Source organism: Passer domesticus, chromosome Z (assembly GCF_036417665.1).
Source record: "Passer domesticus isolate bPasDom1 chromosome Z, bPasDom1.hap1, whole genome shotgun sequence".
Classification (NCBI taxonomy): Eukaryota; Metazoa; Chordata; class Aves; order Passeriformes; family Passeridae; genus Passer; species Passer domesticus.
Window position 1 is genome coordinate 80,859,297 of NC_087512.1, and position 20,322 is coordinate 80,879,618.

Here is a 20,322-nt window from a genome sequence, read left to right on the forward strand (position 1 = left end):
ACAAACTAGATTTTACATGTACGTAAATGGATTTTAAAGTGCAAACAAAATGTGGCAAAGCCATGTCAGAGGCTTATCAGAATTTCTCTGACACTAATAATGTAGTCATTGTCTTAGGAGTCTGATATCAAAATAGTTTCCCAAAAGTCATCAGTATTGACATAAATGTACCAAATGCAAAGACATAATCAAGCTTACACTGATTATGTCCCTTCTATTTCCAGGAAACTAAACTGTAGAAAACTGCTTGTGCCTTGAGTCATCCCAGCTATGAAAAAAGGAATGTAATCTACATAACCAAATTGTTAGTTTTTTATCTTTTCCCTCTTTATAATTCTGTGTGAGGTGCAGGCTGCAGACACAGCTTTAATCTCTGGCATCTAGGTAATTTTTAAAGTTTAGTCTGCCTTGGGCTTTCTACAACATTTGTTTGACCACACCAAGCTGACTAACAGACCTATGTCCTTTGCGAAGGCACTTAAGATTTTATTATTTATCTTGTTCAGGGACTCCTTTGTCCCACAGGAAACAAGTCAGATAATAACAAGGAGCTGAGAAAAACATGGCCAGAGAGGATTTCCAGGCTATTCTAATCAAAACTTCCCTGGCCTCTGCTAGGGAAGAAGTGAAGGATTTGAGAGGAGGCACACTGGGGAGGCAAAGGGGCTTGAAAATACAAAACTGAGAGGACTGTGCTTACTAAGTTAGATATAATGGCCTGAGTGAGAGCATGAATTATGACAAAATTTCTCCTCTTACAAAAAAATCACACAGTTTCTCTTCTTAAGACAAAGGTGTCAAGCACTGGCAAAAAGTTAAGTAACTTTCTGCACCTGTGTATATCCCAAATCTTAAAAAAAAAATCAAAAAACCAAACCCAAAATAGAACAAACCAGAACGGATGGCTATAAAATGATGTTTTTAGATGCTGGAAAAGAGGATTTTTTTGGTTGGGGTTGGGGGAGTGGTTGGAGATTCTGGGGGGGGTGGGTTTGAGGGATTTTGCTTTTGGTGTTTGTTGCTGTTGGCATTTTTAGGGGTTGGTTTGGGTTTTTTTATAGAGGAGAGGTTGACAAGAAGAGGGAAAAAATTGATAGGGAAAGGAAGACTCAAGATGGTAGAGGATGAAAAATGCAAACCAGGCAAGTAAAACCATGGGGACAATTTAATCTCTGCAGAGTTTTGTCCTCAGTGTGCAACCCTTACTCAATGATGAAAGCTGAAAGGGGTGACAAAATATGGGTTAAGTTTTCAGTGCCCTTACTGAACCACTAAATTCGTATCTACTGAACCAGTAGATACTGGTTAAAAGTTACTTGCAGGTAACTTTTCTGACCCAACCACAGTGAGCAGAGTAGGTGCAAGCACTTATTGAATGCAATACTTCACATTCATTGTGTACCCAGCCACAGACTTCTGTAACATTACTCCAGCATGTGATGGAAGGACTGAAACACTGCTCACCATATTTGTGGTGTTTTAAAACTCATCTAGGGTTTATGACAATTTACAGAGGTTTTCAGTGGTGTGTGCAAGGAGTTACTCTCAACTTCTGTTCTCTGTAACCGCAACTGAAAATGTGTAACCACATCCCTTAACACTGCATTAAAAATGTTCTGAGTGGGTTTGATACATAAATAGGGACTGTTTTTTTCAACTGCTGCTGTCAATAGGTCCATTGTCTTTAAAGAAATTCCAGAAGAGGCTTAAAGGAAATAAAGACTGACACAGGTACCAGAACATAATGAGTCTTACTCAGCTGTGAATTTTATCAGTGACTCTCTGCCTTCAGCTAATGAGAATATACTGGAAGCCACTTAGCCCACACATCTCGAGGAGAAACCCATTTCTCTAGTAAATATCCAAAATAACCTCTTTTCAGCTGACAGACATCAGTAAGAGACCATCTGTTTTCAGAAAGTACCTTTTCCCTGAGCCCTTCTCAAATACTTCAACCCCAACCAACCAAGCCCTGGGAACAAAGTGAATTAAATTAGACTGGAGTAATCACAGACAAAGAAACAATGAACTTGGGTTGTAAGAACACATGATTCCTGATAGGGCGGTTAAAACCCACAGTTGTTTTGTTTTCAGAACCTGGAAGAGAGCAGCTGGTTGAATTATCCCAAGGAGGCTCATTCTGTTACAAGCACACATGTGCCATTTTTGCACTCAAGTCCAGCTGCAGGCAAGCCAAACCTTAGGCTTAAAACATTCCTTGAGAGCAGGTAGACACCAGCTACAGCAGAAAAAGGAGAAAAAGAAAAGGAAACTCTAGGCAGCCAAGGAAGGAAGAGGAAAATCCACAGAGGTGTTCATCCTGTTCTCGTAAAGAGAACTCACCCTTAAAATTTAGGTTCAAATTGCAAGTCTTTACCATTTCCTGACAGTTGTCATAGGGGTTTTTCACAGAGGGATGACAATGGAAAGACTGATGGCTCTCCCAGCATAAAACTCACACCAAGATTTACTGTAATCTCCTGTCACTCTTTGGGAAAGTGTTTGGGGGATATTTATCAATTTTAAGGGACAATGTTCAAATATCAATAAGTGACAAGCAGAACATGCATTTTTCCTTTGAAAAGATACAGGTGGTGGGCAAAAGAGGCTGTTGTCCCTTTTAGTCTCACCTGCACCAGAAGTGATGCTGTCTTCACTGAGCTAACAATTTAGTCTAAAGGCAAACTTTAGAGGGAACTTTCAGCTGCACTATTTCTAACATCTGACAAATTCAGCTCGCTTCAGGAAGATGTTCCTGGGCTCAGACTGCTGAACTCTTTCCACCTGGCAAGAGGAAGGGCTGTCAGGGAGCCAGTCCCAGCTCCCTGAGTCTCAGGACTGATTTGCCTCAGCCTGGATTAGATCACCCAGAAGGTTCCTTTAACTTCAGCACCTGCCAGAGCTCTCTGGCGTGCAGCTGTGCTGTCCCCCGGTCACATCCCCTCCAAATGCTGACACAAGCAGGATACCCCCGTCCAAGATCCCTTAGTCCAGAGCAGTCCCACGGAGGCATTTGGGTGAAATTCTGAGCTCTGTTTGTCCTTCTGCAGACCAGTGTAGTGGTGACCTCCTACTCTGAGCTTCATTTCCAAGGGCAGTGCATGCTCCCTGCTCCCATTCCCTCCCACAGCATTTTGAATGCTCAGCACTGTGCCTAAGAAATCCCTTCAGCCTGATTTTTTTTTTCAAGCTTTCTAAAATGAATAGTATATTTGAAATTGAAGTAAAAAAAAATAAGTAATGAAATATAATCTCGGTGTGCTGAGCTCCACCTTTCCTGTGGCACTGAGGTGCACATTCTGTCGTCCTGGCTGGTCTTTAAATCTAGTGAGGTCAGGACTGATGCCTTGAAATAAAGCCTGCTTGCCAGACAACCATGTCTGAATCGCCAACACAGTTTTATTTTGTCTGGTGGAGTGGAAATTTGGCACTAAAACCTTTTCCCAAGTCCCAAACCACTGCAGGACTTTAAGTGGAGGAAATTTAAATTCCAAAGCTGAGAGAGCACAGCTCTGGTTCTGATTGACAAACTAGGAAATGTTCCTATTAACCACCTAAAATGCACTCTCAGGTTGGTCATAAAAAGCAGCTTAAAGCTACCATGGCACTCAGAGCCATTCACTGCTATGGATTTGCTGGAATGAAGGGGAGGAGGAAGGGAGTGAGAACATTTATTTCTTTTGGTGTGAAAACACTGTCAGTTTTTAATTTGGGAGGCAAGATTCAGAAAGCCTTCTCAAGTAACAAGGTTAGCCAGACTGCTGAAAAGGTTAAACAGTAAAAATGCTGGAGCTGATCAGCTCTGAGATTTTTCCTCTTTAACAAACAGATCTCTACAAGGTGAGCTGAAAGAGTTTGCAAATCACTCTTCACTGAAGCTGAGAAACAAACATGAAAATACACAATATTAATTAAACAAATCCAAAGGTTTAGTTCATTCACCTGTGACCAAAATCATTAAGCTGAAGGAAAAGGAAAAAAATATTTTCATAAGTTTAGCGAGCACCATTTATTTTTCCCACGGAAATGCCTTCATTAATTTTATTGACAGAACAAATGTTGCTACCCTATTCCTCCTCCCACATATTGAGTAAGCATCTTGCACTGCAAATGTTTCCTGTAAATGCTGTGGGTTTCTTGCAGGCAATTTTCTAACAACTACAGGTACTTGGATATTCAATCTTATTTCAGCTGTGCAGCTTAGAAAGCCTTTTACAATCTCCTTGTAATGATAATGCTGCACCTACATTTCCTGAAATAATCTCAGAAGAAATAATTTCAAAAATTGTAGGATGAAGTTGTCAAAGCTGTGGTCCCCAGTGGATGAATATATAATCTGTCTTATTCACTAAACTATTCCTACATCTCACTGATGCTTTTTGGAGGTGATGGTTTCTGATACGCCTTTCACACCACATGTAATTTTTTAAGAGAGAAACTCAGCCACAAAGTAACCCTGCTCCCACTCATTAAGCATCATTGCAGTAATGAGAGAGCCTTGTTTTGGTCTTGCCAGCAGTTTGCAAGGCAGCATAAGCACCAGGCTTGGAGCCACCTGAAAATTGCTGCTGAAAAGCAGCACCTGAGAGCTGTTGTTTTGACACAGAAATTGCCCCATATATCAGTTTATATTCTGTACATGGCTTCCACTCAGGTTAGCATGTGGATAGGGCTTGTGCAAAGTGAGAGATGGGAAAAAGCCCTGAACCACAAGTCAGGAAAGTCTAACAAAAATTAGGAGCTCTTCTCACCATGAGTGACTCCGCAGATTTTTGTTGGATTACTCCACCTTCTCGTTTTTAGGAGGCTTAGCCCTGTAACTCCAGAAGGATTTCGGGCTGGAAATGAGTGTCCAGCAGCAGAGGTGAGGGAACAGCCCTTACCTTGCTCACAGAGAGCCCCAACGTAGCTGGGCAGGCACAGGCAGGTGAAGGTGTTGAGGCTGTCAATGCACGTGGCTCCGTTCCGGCACGGGTTGGACTGGCACTCATCAATATCTGCAGAAGAAAACAAAACTGGTTTCATCACCCACCCAGCCCCCAGGAGGGAAATGCTCTGCAGCCTTAGTCAGGCTGGTGACTGGGACCAGTTCAGAGCAGAAAAATTCAGTGTTGCAAAAGCTCCCAGTGGTGGCTGCGTGGATGAGAAAGAGGAATGCCATGCAGCCTTCTCCTGGTGGAAAATGTGGCTTGTGTGTGTGACCCTGGCACAACAAAAATTCCCATTAACCACCAGGGACCTCGAATGTCTTCATGAAACTCAAATATTGGAAATCTTATCATGTAGCACTAAACAGACTGCTAATTTCAGTCTGCAGAGCAGCAGAATGGAATCACATTGGTTTGCATTTCTCATTTCTTACTTGTCTAATCTTATTGAGATAAGGACAAAACATTATAGAACTCATGGTCTTGCACAGTAAACAAATAACATGTCTATCCCTGCCTCCTCTAGCTGCTAAAATACCTTGTCTTCACCTTTTAATTTGGAGCACAAATTCATTTTATGTAATTATTTCCAGCACAGGTTGCTTTTGCACAGGTTGTAAGCAAGTGTGTTTCCTCATGAAGATCATATGAAGTTTAGTAATGAATGTTGTTCCTCTGAAACAACCACAGTGTAGACTTCAACACAGACTTTGCAAACACCTCCATTCAAAAATGAACTGCTGGTTGTGGTTCATTTATTAAAATGTAAAAGAAAAGCTGACATATCTACAAACAGCTAGGAATAATTGCTGCATCATGTAGAAGGCTTAAAAAAATATGTATTTCTGTTTTAAGATATGCTCTGGTCAAATTTTATGCTAGGTCTTACTTGTTCCAGTCATTTATCATACTTTGGCTGACTTTCTGGAAGGAAAATTGGTTATTCTAAAGCGCATAGGTGAGTCTCTTGAAATCTACAGTCACAGGAGGTGCAAAGATGTCACAGGCAACTGTAAGGGGTTCCTCAGCTGAAACTGTTATCAAAATACTAATTTGTGCCAAAGATGCATATGATTATGATAATAACTAAAATTTCCTGCAAAAATTTTGAAGTTTGTGTTCAGTTTTCATCTTCCCATTCACATTTGGGAATATTTTATCTTACCAACCCTTTGAATAACTAGGGGAAGCTCTTAGGGAACTATCCCCAATATTAAGGCCTATTTTTTTTACTTTATTTGGTGTGGTTTTCAAGTCAATGCTGTGAATTCCAGCTCCTGCAGTTCATTTACAGTTCCCTTAACCCCTGTGGGTGTGCACAAATCTGTGCACATTATGGGGAGGGGGAAAAGGGAGAGACAAGGGGGAACTCTCCATTTAATCATCCCAAAGTAAGGCCTCGGTATAAAATTTTTCAAACGTCCATGCAGCCTTCAGCTGTAAAGCACACCAGATTTCACGTTCGAGGTCTTTAAACTGGAGTTAATCAGCACCCAGATGGCAGCAGTTTACCTAATTCACACTGCTCCCCACTGAAACCTGGCAGGCAGGTGCAGATGTAGAAGGAACCACGTGGGTAGCAGGTGCCACCGTTGAGGCAGGGGCTGCTCTTGCATGGATCTTGGCCTGTTAAAGAAGGAGAAAAAGGAATTTGACTCCCTAGTTTCAAGGAAGTGGTGTATTTTTGGTTTTCAGGGGGAAAAAACAAACCTTTCTTCAGTGCTTCATTGGTGGTGCAAGCTTTACTGTAGTTACAGAAAATCTATTAACATACTCAGCTACTCAAAATAAGATTTATAGAACAGTAAAGCTGGCCTTCAGGCATCACTACTTTCAACTTTAACAACAACATGGCATTTACTATGAACCAATGTAAATTACTCTTGGAATTACTTTTTTTTTTCCACAGCAATTTGTACTATGTTTGGCAGTCATGATACTCTGTTGAGGATTTAGTTTGCATGACATGACAATTAATTATAGCTGAAAACAGTTAAACATATGCAAAATGAATGGAAATGCTTTTTGTCTTGAACAGGGTTAGTTTATGCAGAATGACAGGGTACACAGAACATACTGACTGGCTGCTTATATTCAATCAATCAATCCCCACAAAGTCTTACTTGTTTTCTCACAAGTGTGCTTCCCACCTGCCTTTCTTAAAAATACATTTAAAGTATACAAACAAAGGCTCTGAATACATTTGACTCTGAACTGAACATTAAGATAAAAACTTACCTGCTGTGAAATCCTCAGTTGTTACAGGAGTTAGCATTTAAATTTCATTTCCTTGAAGAGCTTTATGCCTTCCAGTGATGTTTATTTCCACTGAGTTTAGATACCTGGGTATTTGCATTGGATTTCATGCCTAGGAGCACTCACTCACACAGACAAGTCCACACTAAACCATTTCTGAGAGTTAGTTTCTCACAGTGAGAGGGAAATCCTGGAGACAGCCCTTCTGATACGCAAAAATAAAGCCCTGGCTTTGCAAACTTACAAAATGGATAAGAGAGTTCTGTAAATCAGAGGCATGAGAAAAATTAAGATTTTTTTGGTCATGTTTTCCCAAAACAATCTGACAAGGATTTATGGCCAAAAAAATTAAAAAAAAAAAAAAAAAAAAAGTAATAATATATACTTTACTCTTGCAAATTAGAGATTCAAAGCCTTTTTAAGTACCAAATTCCCTGTCTAGGCATGGGAATGCAGAAGGTCCAGCTGAAAGCCTCCAGAAGAAAATCCTATGTACAAAAGTTTAGAGTTGTAATTAAGTAATTAAGGTTTTCACCTTGGAGGTTTTGGAAAGGATCTGATCCCATCCATTCAACAGGGTGCTGGTTTTAGGACTGCTTCACTGAAAGTCACAAATATAGGGCTCTGTTAGGCACCTTAATAGTGTTTTTTGTGTGTTTGCTGTCTGTTTATCCTTCTACAGACTGGATACTTCCACAGCAAACGCTTTCAAATTGCCAGCTACCTGGGTTATTTGAGAAAAAGATAGCAGTAAACCTATAAAATCAGAGCACTCCAGTTCTTTCCTCAGCTGTATCTAGACAAAATATGAATTGAAGTGATGCCACTGGCATCACCCATGTTTTTGATGAAATGGTTCCCAGTACCATTATACTGTGGCAAATGATGACTAACAAAAAGTTCTGTTATTTTTAGGAGACTGACACTGCATCAACCACCTAAAGCTACAGACAGGCTGAAAAGAAGGTCTTGGTTTTCTCTTGTGTGGAAAGCTGTCTTGTAGGTCAAGAGAAGTTCAATTTTATAGAAAATTCTGATCCTAAAACGTGCACTGTTGCTTTCTAGGCCAGCTGCAAGATGTTAGAAACAACCCTTCATGGCAATCAATTGTGTAAGAGCCAACACCACGCTCACAAGAAAAGCCATCAGATAAAATCACCTGTTGGAAATTGGCAAATGAAATCACTCCAGCTGATCTCCCTACCACAACCCACATTACCTTCCTGTCTTTTAGAACTGGCTGGTTACCTCCAGTCTGATCCAGAGCTCCACGATGCAAACACCAATGGAAAGCCACTGGGCTGGGGTTTTTTGGCACCCCCACCATCCTGTTCCACTTGTGGGAGCCACAGCCAGGCTGATTTCTCAGCCGGAGGGTGACGAGGTCCGCTGTCATTTCACGCAGAGCTCTGATTGTCACACCCCTCACCAGAGCCCAGGCAACACCTTCACAAGTACCACAACACACACAACACGACAGGGATCACATTTGGGAAGTTACCTGGAATTTGCACTGCTGTGCCTTCAACTGAACCCACACTGGTGCCAATCACGAAATCTGATCCGTTCGTGACCTCCGGAAGGGAAAATGATGGAGTTACAGTTTCCACAGTGTTTGGCTCCTCAGAGCTCAGTGTTGATGGCTGGTTTTGGTAGGGACTGTTTCCAGGGGCAATGCTGTTTGTTGCAATGTTAGAAGAGATGGTTGTGATCTCCCCCTGACCAAACAAAGCCGCCTGTGTTTCTGTGCCTCCATGCAAAAGCTGGGAAGGCGAGGTTAGAATTGTAACTGCTTCCTGGCCAGGTTTAAATCCTTCACTTTCGATGCTGTTGGGTGAGTCTGAAACAGTTGTGGACACGAGCCAGGGGTTTTGTCTCTCAGCAGTCCTGTCTTCCTCTTGGAGGGGATTATTGACTCTCCCTGAGGAAGCTTCGACTTTTGCTGTGCTGACTTTTGGAACATCTGTGCTCACTCTTTCTCCAAAATTCAGAAAAGCAGTAGGCAAGACATGTATTGATGGAGAATCTCCAGAAACAGCAGCTTCTTCCTCACCAGCTAAATCAGTTGCAGGGGTTTCTGTCTCTTCTGTCCCACCTGTTAGAAGCCTGCCAGACTGAGGAGGGCTTTCTGTGCTTGTGCTGTCTGAAACAGGCTCAGGAGAAAGCTCCAGCAGAGAGGACTCTGTTGTGTCAAGAAGGTCACTAGTGGGTGGTTTATATGTTGCTGTAACATCAGAACTAACCTCTTTGAAGATTCCTCCTGATGAGTGATTGGACTGATGTGAACCCCTTGATGATGATGATGGTGATGATGATGTGCTTGTAATGATTACCTCAGGGTACTCAGACACTCTGTTTACTAAATGAACAGTTACTGAGGATTTAGGAGTTTGAGGAACAGAATAAAAACTCACTGCATCTGTTTCCTCATACTCTGCTGATTTTGACTCTGTGTACACCGTGGGATGATTCCCTGCACCCTGGGTAGGTGACACAGTTGTCAGCTGGGATGTAGGCTGTGTGGTGACAACACTTAACTCAAGCTCACCGGCTGTCAAAGCCTTTTCTGGCTCACCAGTTACAACTGGTGTAAGAGAAGGAACCACAGGCTGATTATCAGCCAGCTCTTCTTGGCCCATCCCAGAAAAGCCAGAGATTGTTTCACTTTGATCTGCTATTGCTTGGTTGTTTGCTGAAGTGCTTGGCTCAGGGGTGTCTTCTGTGGGGCTGGTTACAACAGGTTTGGACTCGTGAGGCACCTGAGGGCTTGCCAGAGATGGCACTGTAGGAAGGAAAATGCCCAGTTCAGAGGGTTCCGTGGTGGTGAGAGTTTCTGTTGCAAAATTCATGTCATTCCCTGAACCCAAATCCGTGTCACCTGAGGTTTGTCTGTGTCCAGAAGTCACCAACTCTCTACTTGGTGGACTGGAAGTAGTCAGAGGAAGATTATCACCAGATCCAAGTGTCTTTTCTTTGACTATGGAAAACCTGGGAGTGGAATAATATTTCTCCCCTTCAGCTGTTGTGCTATCATCATAGCCATATGTTGACTGTGTAACAGGATTTGGCATTGTCTGCACACTAATTATATCCTCAGGCATTGATTTAGAGTGATCCATGTCTATAATGGTTGTTTCTTCTGGTGGGGTTTGCAGCCGTTCTTCAATCAGGGTGATATCACCATAAACAGAAACATTCAATATAACACTTCTTCTGTCATCAATCATGGGAATTATTTTTTCATATAACCCAGTGTCACTTGTTAGTTCCTCTGATGAAGCTGTCTTTGGATGAGCAGCAGATGGATTTCCTAACACCTCTGTTTCTTCTGTAAAGAGGGAGACTAGTCCAGTGACTGCAGTCTCTGATCCATCTCCTGGTGCCTCTGTGGTCATAACTTTGGAATAAACATGTCCAGGAACACTAGATGAAACATTTAGTTCCACTTTGGATACGGTGGGTATTGAGAAATGGGTTAACATATCAGGGGAAGATGACTCTGAAACACCAACCCAGCCAGATCCTTCACCAGAGCCCTCAGGTAGTATTCTGCCCATGGCTTTTGTTGCTGATGTTACAAGAGATTCCTCTGTTTCAGGACTGGGAGTTCCATTCAGTATAACAGATACAGGAGTTGTGCCACCTTTAATCAGAAAATGTGAATTTTCCTCTGGAGAAACAGCTTTAGAAGTGGGTGTTGTGTTATCTGTTTCATTTTCTCCTCTCCTATAGTCAGTTTCCTTTTCCTGTGGTTCTTCATTTGCAACAAAATAATGTGTGGTGTCCTCAACCTCTTTAGAGATGAAGGTCTTGGAGCTGTCTTCTGCTAAAGCTGAAGAACTGGGGAATGTGGAGGTGGGGAATGGGTCTCCAGTTTCTGGCAGCAGCTCAGCTACAGCACTTGTGACTTCTTCATTAACTTCAACATTTCCTGGAGTGCTTCCTCGCTCAAAGTCTTGTGTCATGTCAGTGGAAAGTCCAGGTCCCATATGTGCAGGGTGAGAAGTTTCAGGGCTTGAGGTGCTCTTGATCCTTTGGACAACAAATGGCACTACAGAAGGAAGAACAGCAAGGTCATCTCCTGACCCCTGTCCTGAAAACAGAGGATCACCAATGAGCTCGTGATTTGGCAGCTTTTCTTCCTCAGGTGTCAGGAATGTTCTGGGAATATCTTTTGTAGGGAAAATGTTTTGTACCAGCTCTTGCTCTTGCTCTATAACTGTGACTGGAGAGCTTATGTATTTCCTTTCAGTTGTTACAGGCTCTGTTACTCTGTCATCATTAAATGGCAAAAGTATTTCCTTAACAGGTTCAGTTTCTAATTCCTTTTCTTCCAGATAAGGACTGAGAGTTGGAACATTTAAAAATCCCAGATGTTCATGGCTAGTCTGTGTACTTTTAAACAATGGGTCTGCTGTTGTTTCTTCAGAAGATTCCGTAGCTTTTGGTGAAATTTCACTTGGCATCTCTTCCCCAGAATGTATCTCTTCCATCAAAGGAATTTTCGTAGAGAAAGGTCTCACTGTCATCTCATCAACAGTTTTCTCCTCAGTTCTCACATCCCCTGTAGTCCCCATGGAGGACTCATGGTCAGAACTTGTGACCTGCTCATCAGGATCTGTAGTGAAGGCAGGATCCAGAGGTGATGTGCTGCTGACAGCCTGTCTGTCATCCTTTTCCCATGTTTCTGGTCTCCCAGTAGGGGAAACTGCTGTTCCTGCAAATGATCCAGTGGATGAGTCTGGTTCTCCAGATCCCTGGTCAGTAATTGAGAAATGGCCTCCAAGTATTTCTTCTGTAGGTCCATTAGACATAAGTTTTGTGGTGCTGCTGTCATCTTTGAATTCTTCCCCAGAGCCATGCTCAATCAGGAAGATCTTGCCCAAGGAGACAGTTGAAGAACCAACTTTTGCACCTTTGCTTTCTGTAGATTCAGCTACTGCTTTTATACTGCCAGTACCATGTGTCACCAAGCCCTCATGAGGGTTGTTACTGACCACAGATCCTGGAGATGATGTGGCCTCACCCGTTTCTGAATCTCCAGTTTCAACTCCTGGTGCAATGTGAGATGTTATCTCTTTTGTGGAACCAGATTTTATGTCAGAAGGAGCTGTGTAGGTTGGTTTTGTTTCAATGTTTGGTTCTCCTGGGTTTTTGGTACTAAATATATCCAGGGACATCTGACTTTCTACTCCAGACCCCTCTGTGAAGCTCTCTGACCAAGTACTCAAAACTGTTACTGCAGGCTCCTCTGTTCTTGCATGTTTCTCATATTCTGTTGTTGCGTCCTTTGGTGAAGCATCATCTGTGCTGTAAATTTTTCCTTCATAAATTTCTGTTTGTGTTTCAGTGACAGGCCTTAACGGGACCGAAGTCAAAGTAGCAGACTCAACAACAAAATCTATGTCTCCAGAACCTGGATCAGTAAATGGGGAGCCAATACTTACCACTCTGCTTGTGGAACCCCCTGAAAATATGTCTGCAGGCTCTTCTGCTGATCCTTCACTTACAAAAAGCTTCTTCTCCCTCAAGAGAGGAATGGTGGTGACCTTTTTGGTTTCAGAATTTGTGGTGCTTGGTACTGTTTTTCTGAGTGGCTCTTGACTTACAGTTCTGACTTCACTTGTAGTGCTCCCAAGTTCATTCAAATCCAAACTTTCCTCTGTAGCAGTAGCTGAATTTTGGGGACCTGCATAAACAGTGGCGTGTATTTCTTTTTCATCATCAATACTCTTTTCAGTTACAAGAGAACTGGCAAACACTTTTTCCGTAATTAGCTCAGACACAGAGTCGGTGGCAACAGTTACTTGAGGACTTTGATCAAAATCAGAATAAGGAGTACTTATAGCTCTGGGCAAAGCAGAGGTGATTCCTGAATCAGTTACAGAAAATTCTGTCAGCAGTGCTGTGCCGGAGCCCAAAGAAATGTCTTGCACTGAAAGTGTTTCTGTTACTGCTGTTTCCTCTGTCACAGCTGAAGGTACAGTGATGCTATCTTTCACATCTCCAGAGCCTTCCAGAACCATAAAAGAAGCAGCACTCATCTCAGGCTTTGCTGTATGACTTGTTTCCAGAATGTTTTCAACAGGGGAATTTGCATTAAGTTTAATAGTTGTTTTATAGTGGTTTCCTGGAGCAGGGGTTGCCTTTTCTGAATTAAGGTCAGTTACAACATTGTCTACTGTAACAGGAATAAAAACTGCCTCCAGAGAAGCAGTTACAGCAGAACTTTCCACAGTAGAAGCATCAGGAGAAGATGTTATACCAGAATCTTTTTCATCATCTTCCTTTCTCGACCCTGTCATGACTTCTAAGACCGAAGTGGACAGATCGGATTCAGTGGAGCCATCTCCAGAGGATTCACCAGAAATCAAAAGCAGGTTTTTGCTATCTTTAGTAGAGCTCTCCTCAGTTCCCTGCCATGTCATGGTCTCTCTATTATTTTGCAGAGACTGCTCGTGTGAAGAAGTGGTGGCTATTGATTTATCTGTTGTAACAACTTCAGACTCCCCACTATAGACAGGCTCTAACATTGCAGCCCCTGAGGTTGGTTGTGTGACCTCAAACGCCCCTATTACTTCTCCAGCTTTGCTTGGTTGCATAGTACCAGAAGCTTCAGATTCATTAATTATAAATGTGTTTGTCTCGTTGATTTGAGAAAAGGTTACATTTTTGGAATGGGCAACGCTTTCGATTTGGTCACTCCTCGCTTCCTCAGCTTTTGTGCTCTTAGGTGCACTGGTAACCTGTTGCTTCCCATTGATGAACTGCAAAGCTGGAGGGGTTGTAACATCAGTAGTATTTTCACAGTCTTCGTCTTCTTCAAACTCTGGATAGTTTGGAAAGAAAGGATCCAGTATTATATATTCAGACGAATCCTGCACAGAGTCTGAGGTACAGGGTTCAGTCTGAGCTGACTCTGCATCAATGTGGGTTTCATCTATTGCATGAGGAAGCATGTGGCGATTGAACAGATCCAAAAATTCATTCACGGGGTGATCTGCAAGAAAAAGAGAGCTTTTCATAATCCTTAGGTAACAGCAGGCACACGAAGTACAAGCAATCCACTGGACAAAAAAAAAAAAAACAAAAACAAAAACCAAAACCAAAAAAGTCTGAAATTCTACAGTTTGTTGTAAATTCAGTGTGTTCTCCTGTTGACACAAAGTTAAACTCTGCCATGGGGTGTGACTTTTTAGCTGGAGCCTCTCTGAATATTGAACACATTGATTATTCAGTACTGTTGATTGCCACATGCCCTTGGTCCCAAACCCATGCCTGATTTACCTGCTCCTACATTTTCAGTAAAGATGTGGAATGGACAAGATAAAAACCACTTTTCAGACCAACCTGCTGCAACTGCTTCCAGGGACTTAGACACTAACTAACCTCTACCAATAACTGAACCTAGGCAAAGCCAAGCAAGGCAAAGTCTAAAATAAAATAAGACACCAAAAAGTTCCCTATGCATCTCCCTTTTCCTTTGAGCAGAGAGTAATTCAAAATACTAGGAACACCATAACATCTGCATCAATCACTCTTCACTAGACTTGCACTCTAAAGTGAATAAAGTCTTGCTTTACAAAGTTGTTGCTATTTGGAATTTTAAAGCATTATGCAGCAAATAAGAAAAAATATCACAGATTCAAAGGTCAACTCCCACTCAGAGGGTAACATGACTGAAGTCCAGCAATTTTCTTTTGTTTACCAGTAACTTTGAATTATTTACATACTCCTACAGGTTGCAAACCTCTCACAGTTTTTTGTATAGTTGTCCAGGCAGATAAAGAGGAAGAAAGAAGATTAAGAAGGCAAGATTTTAGCTGCAGAAAGCCTCATGAATTCCTCCAAGATTTATGATCCCAAATTCCATAGACACTTTTTAAACTTGCCCTTTCAGCACAAACATTGCTTCAAACCTTCTGTTCCAGACAATGGAAGCTATCCTAGTTAAAATGAAAGAAGAAAAAAAGACAGGAGAGAAAAAAAAGAAGAAAATAAGAAAGAAAGAAAGAAAGAAAGAAAGAAAGAAAGAAAGAAAGAAAGAAAGAAAGAAAGAAAGAAAGAAAGAAAGAAAGAAAGAAAGAAAGAAAGAAAGAAAGAAAGAAAGAAAGAAAGAAAGAAAGAAAGAAAGAAAGAAAGAAAGAAAGAAAGAAAGAAAGAAAGAAAGAAAGAAAGAAAGAAAGAAAGAAAGAAAGAAAGAAAGAAAGAAAGAAAGAAAGAAAAAAAAAGGACACAACAGACTCAGAAACAAGCCCAATATTTCAAGCTTGGCCAATTGACTTGAAATTAGAAACCTTGGGCTGAAATCCTATTGCATGAGTGTTTCTTTCTTCTGGATCTATGTTTATAACCATTTTGGCTGGAGGGGATTACTTTCTTGCTGGTACAAACTGGAATGGCCAATGGAGCTTTGCCCATATCTGCCAGGAGAAGTTCTGAACCAATTAACAGGATTCCTGCCTCAGAGCACTGTCAGCAACCATTGCTCCCTGAGAAATTATCCGCAGTACGTGACACAGCTCAAGTCTTAAATCAAATCTTCCTCACTAAAACTATCTACAAGTCGTAAAACAATGAGAACTTGAGGTAAAGCACTTCATCAACTTGAAGTAATTCCCCTACCTATGAAGATCATTTAACCTCTGTGACTAGTGAGTCCTCAGAGACAGAGTCATCAGGTGATCATTCTGGAAAAGAATGTGTTCAATCAAGTTAAACTGACACAGAGCACTACGAAAGGGTTGTGATTCTTTGGCCTGGGCTGGCTTGTGTGTGCAAATTGACTTCAATTTGCTTTTGAAAAGGTCACTGCAACTCCATTGAGAATTAATGTTCTAATACTTCATGCTGTGTTTACGGCTAAACTCATGAAGTATTACTGGATCTCAGCTTTGCTGAAGCTCCAGCTGAAGAATACAGAGAATAAATCACCTTCAGCATTGTTTATTTCAACTACAACATCAAGTCTGTACAACACTAAGCTCAGGGCTCCCAGTGCAACCAAAAAAAGTTGGTTTTTACCCTTGTGCCTGCTTGGCTGTTGTACATTGCCCAGAGAAGCCTGGTGTTTACCATGTGCTGTGACAGCTCTATTAGGTGGCTACAAAACTGAGATTTCTTCTCTCACCCTCACATGTGCTTGTTGGGAGTTATTTTATGCAATGCTTGTAAAGAATGAATGCTTTTCTCCAGTAAATTAGAAATATTTAGAAAGGCTGCCCAATGCCACAGAGGAATAAATTTTCTGCAGCCATTTACTTGAGCTCTCCCAGATCTCCCTTTCAAATTTTGTGAAAAGCAGGAATTTGGTAATCTCTCCAGGACTGGCAGCATGACTTTGAGGAGCATGTCTAATAACAACCCTTTCAGAATCCATGAATTTCACCCTGGACACACTGAGAATTCATGTCTTTATAGAAGCAGAATTTTCAATTGAGACAGAATTTCACACCTTCCTTTCAAAACTGTGCATGCAAAAACCGATGGGAATTCAGTCAGTGAGAGAGGAATGGCAAGGCAGAGCTGATAGGGAGCTCTGAGAGTCTCTGATTTTTGGTAGATTCCCTATAAAATAACTGTTCCCACAGACAGAAATTTGAATGGCCAGGAAAGATGTCCTGTGCTGTGAGAACAGCTGTAGGAGGAATGTGCAACAATCTTTCTTCTTTACTGCCATAAAGATTAATTATGATTTCACACGCAGCAATTTAGACCATGAAACAAAGCATGCAGCTTTGCACAGAAATTGTACATTAAAAAAAAGTAAATTATAAAGCCTGGATGGGACTGGATGGGCTGTAATTTGTAGGAGGGCACCATGACTAACAAGTTCTGACCAACAGTGCAGAATTTTTGCAGCACAGCACACCTGGGAGTCCCTCAAATTAGTAGCTCACACTAAGTCATTTATGGTAGGCAATAAATTTAGTGAACAACATCTGTTCCAAATTCACCTAGAAGACAAATACAAATTCTTACACATGCAGAGATCTCTATCAGACCCCAGTTTTTACTTTGTTAGCTTTTTCAAGATCTTGCATGCCAGAACAATCCACATAAAAGAACCTTAGCAAAAGGTATGATATTTCTGATAATGAACTTTCAGGAGGCTCTTTCATCAAATAATAAGAATCTTTGGGGTTTGTTTTTTCTCATGTTTTGTTTTTTTCCAAAGAAAAAATAACAAGCTTCTCAGGAGATAGTAAGGAATGTACTTGATTTTTTAAATTTTTTTTTAATTAGAAAGTATTTTCCTTCCAAATCCAGATTTGATTATTCTGTGTTAGCATTCAGGTTGCTCAGGGTTAAGAGCAATGAAAAATGCTCTACAACTCCTGAGCTGGCAAATATTCCACATGATTGTGTGGCTCATACATCCTTGTCAACTGGGTTTAGGACACTGGGATGAAAACCTACCATAGAATATTAATATAGAAGAAATATCAAAATAGAAGAAATATTAATCTGTTGAACTGGTTTGTTAGACCCTGAGGGCAGGCTCCTGTTTATTTCACACCTATTCCTGCAGCAGACCAAAGACTACTAAAAAAAAGATGAAACCAGGACTTTAAAAGAAAGGAGTCTGGCTATCAAATATGCTTATCAACAGCTCATGGAAAACAAGCCAAAAGGAGCCCTTTTTCAAAGAGGTGCTTTGTTGTTCTGGCTCCGAGTGAAGGAAAGTGAAAACAAGTAGCTAAAAAGGAGAGAAAGCCAAGGGTTGTCAGCTCAGAGTGCCAACCCAAACAAGTCCTGGGAGAGATTTATCAGCAAAGCCTCACTTGGAGGGAAGTGATGAAGTATGCACTGGAATGGAGATGGAAAGGATAGGTATATCCAGCCTGGAGTGTTTCTTAATCCATTTAATACATCTAGATGTTCTAAATGACCTGCAAGGAGCAGGCATCTATCTCAGTAACAGCTCCTGTGTGTAAGAAATGGAAATCCCTCTGGCTACAGGGTGATTTCAGCCTGCTACTGCACCTAACCACAGAGCCACGGAACAAGGTGTCATTAATTCTCGTTACAACCCTTCCAATCCATCGTGGCTGGTTCCAAGCCCACGTCAGTTTTTCAGTGGATCACATAGAAAAGTTTCCTCCCTGTTAGTGGTGCACGAGATAACAACTGCACACATCCAAAAATGTGTAACGTGCAGCAATATTTATTTTCTTGAGAAGACTTTTAATATTCTACAAAGAGATTTTCCAAAACCATCTTTGAGGGGGCAGGCAATAAAAAAGCATTTGCTGTCTCAAAATCCATCAGATAAGCATGTGAAGAAGAATTAACAGGGAATTAAATAGAAAACATATTATGATGTTTCCCAACTTTCGAAACACAAAATATTTAATTCAGAAGACTTCTGGTTTTGTGAAGATCCTTTCAAAATGGGACTCTTAACATCTAATCTGGCATCCTGCAGATAATGGAATTTATCACTTCTGCAATTTGTCCACTTATTTCTTCAGATCCACAGGCTCAATTATTTGTGAGCAGTAGTAGAATTCAGTCTTTTGTAGAAGGACTAGAGGTCTAATAAAGCCATGAGATTCACATAAAATGTTCTGTGGATTTTAAATCAGGCCCTATATTTTGACAAGAATACAACTAAACAGGAAACAAAAAAAATATATTTTAGCTAGAAGTCTGAAACCATTTTGGACCCTTTGTTTTGCAAGTATTTCATTGCATAATGTGACACTAACAGAAAATCCTTAATGTTCACCATCAAGAGCTCATAACCGCAAGACAGGTTTGCATGAAAAATAAAAAGAGTTTGCATTTAATCGAATTATTTCCTGCACTTTATAATCATAATTTTTTTGGGATTGGCTTCAATGGAGTTATATCAAGATTAAAATGTTGTTAGTTATTGTTGGAGGGAGCCCAGAGGAGGCTCCAGGCTGGGCAGAGCACGGAGCAGCTCCGCTGGCAGCAAAGGCTGGCACAGCTGCCATTGCTCAGCCGGGCAGGAGAAGCTTTGGGCTGAGCTCAGGGCGGCCTTGCAGGGCCTGCAGGGGCTGCAGGGAAGATGGACACAGACAATTGCCAAGGGCTGCAGGGACAGCACCCAGGGAATGGCTGCCAGGGCCAGAGGGCAGGGCTGGCTGGCATCTTGGCAATGGGAATTGTTCCCTGGCAGGGTGGGCAGGGCTGGCACAGGGTGCCCAGAGCAGCTGGGGCTGCCCCTGGATCCCTGGCAGTGCCCAAGGCCAGGCTGGACACTGGGGCTGGAGCAGCCTGGCACAGGGGAAGGTGTCCCTGCCATGGCTGGGGTGGCTCTGGGTGGGATTTAACTCCATCCCAAACCAGTCCATTTTCTGTAGTTCTATGAAGACATTGATAAAACACATGCATGGATGTAAATGGCTTTAATGAGCTGTTTCAAAACCCCTGCACATTTTTGGGATGCTCATGGTGGGATCACAAAGGATACCCACCAGAGAAAGGCTGTGGAAAATCCACACTGTGCTCTACCTGGAAAACAACGAGGAGTCCTCAAAGCATGAGAGAGTGGAGATGGTTCAAGCCCTCTGAAAAACCAGGGAAGCCTCACACCCAGGCTTGGGAGAGGCTCTAAGAAGAGGAAAGACTTAATCCACCTTTATGTCATGCCCTACTCCCCTGAAGCTCAGCTCTGCCAGGAACCTGATCCACAGTCTGCGTGGATTGGAGCAGCTTTATGACCATGGCTTGCTGAAACTCTTCCAGCAAGAAAAAATCCAAAACCTCAGCCAATTCCACAGGAATGTGTCAGTTTCATTGAATATATTCTGTTTTAAAAGCATGGTGAGGAAATAAAAAAGGGATTTGAAAAGCTGTCCCCAGTACAAAAAAAAAAAAAAAAAATCAAAACCTTTCTATTGAGTAGGGTGTTCTTTCCCTTTTAGATATTACATTAAAATGGAACAAAACCATTCAATTTCACAGAAATAAATCAATCTGATAACATATTTTGGGCTGTTTTGCTTCACAGAAGAAGTTTGGTTGTGTTGGTTTTTTTAAAATGTACATTGTTCTTTTAATATATTTTTTTTAAAAATAAATAAAATATTTTGAAATACAGATATTTCCTGGTGAACCAAAATTCCAAGTGTCAGCCTTTGGAATAGGCAATTTCTCTAACCTGTGC

The 20,322-nt window shown here is 41.5% G+C and overlaps 1 protein-coding gene across 6 annotated transcripts in view; it reads right to left on the reverse strand.

Annotated features, from left to right (window-relative positions):
- VCAN (versican) overlaps window positions 1-20,322 on the reverse strand; it is a 99,201-nt gene that overhangs the window by 19,345 nt on the left and 59,534 nt on the right. For all 6 annotated transcript variants that reach the window (XM_064405735.1, XM_064405734.1, XM_064405738.1 and 3 more), the window contains 3 exons: window positions 8,686-14,184; window positions 6,441-6,554; window positions 4,884-4,997 (listed from right to left, as the gene is read on the reverse strand). In XM_064405735.1, coding sequence (XP_064261805.1) covers window positions 4,884-4,997; window positions 6,441-6,554; window positions 8,686-14,184 — 5,727 coding nt within the window. The remainder of the gene's footprint in view (window positions 1-4,883; window positions 4,998-6,440; window positions 6,555-8,685; window positions 14,185-20,322) is intronic.